The 4,117-nt window shown below is 34.7% G+C and overlaps 1 protein-coding gene and 1 long non-coding RNA gene across 2 annotated transcripts; one reads left to right on the plus strand and one right to left on the minus strand.

Moving 5' to 3' along the window:
* The first annotated feature begins 427 nt into the window (after positions 1-427).
* LOC137250439 (serine protease SP24D-like) lies at positions 428-1,364 on the plus strand. The gene is made up of 2 exons (XM_067783245.1): positions 428-672; positions 730-1,364. Exons 1-2 carry the CDS (start codon positions 431-433, stop codon positions 1,262-1,264), a joined length of 777 nt encoding a protein of 258 aa, XP_067639346.1. The 5' UTR covers positions 428-430; the 3' UTR covers positions 1,265-1,364.
* A 224-nt stretch (positions 1,365-1,588) lies between these two features.
* Positions 1,589-3,915, minus strand: LOC137248229 (uncharacterized). Its single transcript, XR_010952129.1, has 3 exons — positions 3,443-3,915; positions 2,544-3,370; positions 1,589-2,485 (listed from the first exon to the last, which is right to left on the minus strand). It is a non-coding gene; the product is annotated as an uncharacterized lncRNA (long non-coding RNA).
* Between the last annotated feature and the right edge of the window lie 202 nt (positions 3,916-4,117).

A 4,117-nucleotide genomic window follows, 5' to 3' on the forward strand; every position in this document is an offset into this window, starting at 1 on the left:
ATTTTATTTCTACGTTACAATAAAACAGTATAAATAGTAAATATTCTGTGTTAATTTTATTTTCAGCTCTAAAATAATTTAGCTGACGTTGCAAAAAATTTGTTTGATGTAATCCATCAATAATGAATCATTATTAATGATTCATGAATGAGACGTCATTAATTCAAATTAATTAAATGTATTGGTGGATTTTTTATAGGGGCCCGTAAATTGTTTAGTCCCGGGCCCGGATTTTCTCTCTACGGCCCTGAGTGTAGTAAATGTTGCAAGAATAATAAAAAATATCATATCTCGTTATTCGACAGAAAATAAAAACGCAGATAGTCTAAGAGAGCATACTTTCTTTTTGAAATCTTATGAATTACTTTGCCTATATAAGGTCGACACGTATAAATTTAATATTCAGTTGCTTTCTTAAACATCAGGAAGTATGTGGAAAGTATTCGCCATTATAGCACTCTGTTTCGTGGTAGTCACATCGACTAGCGCTAAACCCTCCATCGAAATGCGTATACTTAGTGGTAATGACGCCGCAATAGGACAGTTTCCATTTATAGTATCCGTAAGAAGGGAAGATATACATATTTTTGGTGGATCGATTTTAAGTAATCGATATGTACTCTCAGCCGCACATTGTGTTGGCCATATCGTTCGAAGAGGCAAATTTATCTTGTAATGTTTTTATCGACGTATACAGCGTATACAATACTTACACTTTTATCTTTACAGGGAAGACGTCAAAAAATATTCTATTCGTGCGGGTTCCAATAATCGCCTGTGTGATGGAGTAATCGCTAAAGTTTCTGAAATCGTTGCTCATGAGAATTATTTTCATGAATCACATGATTTATCAATTCTTCGCTTGGAAACACCGCTCGTATATACAACCACTATAAAATCTATCGCATTGGATACTACGGAGGTACCTGTCGACACAACAGTGACTATAGCTGGGTGGGGACAACGGTCGCAAAATGGCGCCTTAGCGACAAAATTGCAATATACTACCGAAAAGGTTTTGTCAAAATCAGAATGTAATGACAAAGTCATTTTCGATACTTCTCATATATATTGTTTAGCTCGTCCGGTTAATAAGGGTTTCTGTTATGGCGATTCTGGTGGTCCGGCAATTTTGGCCGACAAGCTAGTGGCCGTGGCTGGCTTCGTGACTGATGATTGTGGCCTTGATCAACCCGATGTTTTTGCAAAGACCTCTACACATTTGGATTGGATAAGAGCGCACTCGGATATATGTATAGAATGAATTTCGAAACACGTTTGCAGAGTTTAAGTTGTTTGTATTTACTCTCGTTGGAATATAAAAGAAAACAGCTGCTTCTTTTCGTTATAATTATTTATTTTAGTTCGTTTTTTTGTGGATACTATTTGGCACTGTTATACTTCTTAGGCCCAAAAAAGTGTAGGTAGTAGCCGCTAATGAAAACTGCGTAAAAATTTAATTGTAAAATTACAAAGAAATACCCTTATTTATTTTCAAACGAGCACTTAATTACATCTCTCTTTAAAATCCATATGTTTTGGACAATTTTAGTTCACAAATTGTGATACCTTATTACCGGGGGCGATTGCGAAAACACGACCAAAACCGCTAGGAAGACTTTAATAGACGCGTTTTGGCCACGGTTTTAATAATCCGAACACGTTTTCGCCTTTTATTATTGATACTGGTTTACAGCCAAATGCACCAGAGACACCATTATGAAATTCCTATGTAAACTCACCCCTGATTCCGAAAATCAAGGTTATTTTTAATTCTATGGTAAAGTTTTTGAGATATTTACGAAATACCGTTTTTTTTTCAAAAAAAAAAAATAAAAAATTGGGTCCACTTAATCATATATATCTCAAGAACGAATTGAGCAATTCCAAAACGGTTTGAAGCTTTTAAAAGGTAACTAATAAAATTTGCTATAAACTGTACGTATTGAAAGATAACGAACAATCATTACGGATTTTTTTTAACTTTTTTTGTAAGAATATAAAAAAATTGTACTTCGCGAGGAAGGATCTCGAAAACTTTTTATTTTTTTTTTTTGCAGATTTTTTTCTCTCTAAGCTCTGTTTTATTACAAAAAAAAATAAGCTTTCACCCAACAAAATCGATGAACTAATACAAAAGTTATAAGCATTCAAATAAATATATCCATATAGTAAAACTTAAGTACCCTACAAATAATAGCATATGTACATAAGATTCTGTCTTAACTCTATGATCTTATTTTATAATTGAAAAAGTTATGTGTCTTGTTTTGCCACTTATTTAGATTAGGATCGGTTTCTCCTATGAGAAACCAACAGTAGTCACCCATCATAGCGACATCCCAGAATCCTTGATACCGACTTTCAATCATTTTGATTTGCTGGTGAAACCTTTCGCCATGCTCGTCACTTTCGTCGCCAATATTTTGCGGGAAAATATTTAAATGGGAGTGTAGAAAATGAATTTTTAAAGACATATTTATTCCTGAAAGAAAATAAAAAAGTAAATTAGATAAATACATAAGTGACACATTAGTATATACTTTTCTTAGTCTGGATTTATCTTTCAATTCGGAACAAATTTTTTGTTTACATTTTGCTCGTTCTTGTTTGTTCGGAACTGGACGATGAATTCAGATTTAGGGCTATATATTCTGGCCAATCCTTTATGATGTAGTGGTCTTGACGACAGTATTTTGTGTATCCACTTTGTAGACCACGTAGCATTCCAACGACTTTAAGATCGGCACATATTTTCCAATCATGTTCTTCGTATGTGAGCAATTTTTGCATTATCTCATGCGCGATCGGGATAGATGGCTTTTGGTTGCCAATATGCAATAATACGGCCTTTAAACTTAATTTATTGCCGTCTATGAACAATCGCCACTCTTTTGAATAATATGGTTCACCAAACTGTTTGAATAGACCAGCAATGTCTTTGCAGTAACAAACACTGGCCTCATTCGTATAATACTTGGAAAATTGTTCGTGACGAGTTCTATAATATGTTACCTTAACATCGGATGAAACAAATATAAATTGTTGCATACGATAGGTGTGTAGTTCGGCGTTTTCCTTTGACAATTCCAAATCCCTTATCCAATCATTAAGTTGTGCTTTCTTTGTTTTCCGTTTGAAATCCAGTGCAACAGGATGCCGCGTAATCAGATACTGCTGTTGACAATGAAAATGGAGCCGGAACTAAAGTTAAATTTGATTCTGGCAATGTTCCGTTGAATTTAGTTCTAGTAATGACACTGTAGATACGCTCCCAAATGTTACTTTTCTTGACTTTCCAACCCCAAGTACTTTTGTAGTACACAAGTTGGTTCCTTCCGCTTCATTGGTGTAATAAATTTCATGTCGCCTAAATAGATAGTTTCAGAAATTAGTCAGCTATGCATTAAAAGGGAGCAAATTCCTAATTTTTACAACGCACCTTTTTGTTCCGCTTTCCGAAAAAATCAATGCGACCCGACACGTGGTGCACACAGTGTTCGGTGTCCATGGTTTTTAGGCTCAATTCCAAAATACTTATAGTATGTAACTTTCAAAGGATTTGAAAACACACGTCGCATCCTTTTAACGATAAATTGACCGCAGATGAAACAGAACATATCTGGATCATTTGTACACTCAAACTGTCGCACCCTTTTATTCATATTATCTTTTTAAGTAAATGACGGGTTATAAACTGCAATTATAAGCTGAACAGTATCCGGCGAGCCTTGCAGATATTATGAAGGAACAAGGCGCATGTACTATTATATATACTTAGATCAAGTAAAAATTCAAGCCTACCTAGACAAAATGGTTCCCTAGTTCTACAAAGAAAACACTTCCTGCCTTAAAAATATGCTCTTGCTTGAAATGTACCTGGGTTTGAGAAAACGACACTAACAGTTTTTTGTATCTAATACCCCTCGAAAATCTACCTGCTAACCCAGCCAGCATTTTTTGAAAATTTTGATCAAAAAATATTTAAATATCATACCCTAAGATGATTAAAAACGAACAAGAACAAGCATTTTATCAGGTGAGCGTGGCTGTGTATGTGCGTGCTGCTACATATCCTACTTGAAGACCTTTACAATGGTCTTGAAGAATATCTTAA

The sequence above is a fragment of the Eurosta solidaginis genome, chromosome 4 (genome assembly GCF_040869045.1).
Source record: "Eurosta solidaginis isolate ZX-2024a chromosome 4, ASM4086904v1, whole genome shotgun sequence".
Taxonomy (NCBI): Eukaryota; Metazoa; Arthropoda; class Insecta; order Diptera; family Tephritidae; genus Eurosta; species Eurosta solidaginis.

Coding starts and splice junctions, on each gene's coding strand:
- LOC137250439 (XM_067783245.1), top strand. CDS start 431: ATGTGGAAAGTATTCGCCATTATAGCACTCTGTTTCGTGGTAGTCACA. Junction 673..729: donor CGAAGAGGCAAATTTATCTT/GTAATGTTTTTA, acceptor TTATCTTTACAG/GGAAGACGTCAAAAAATATT.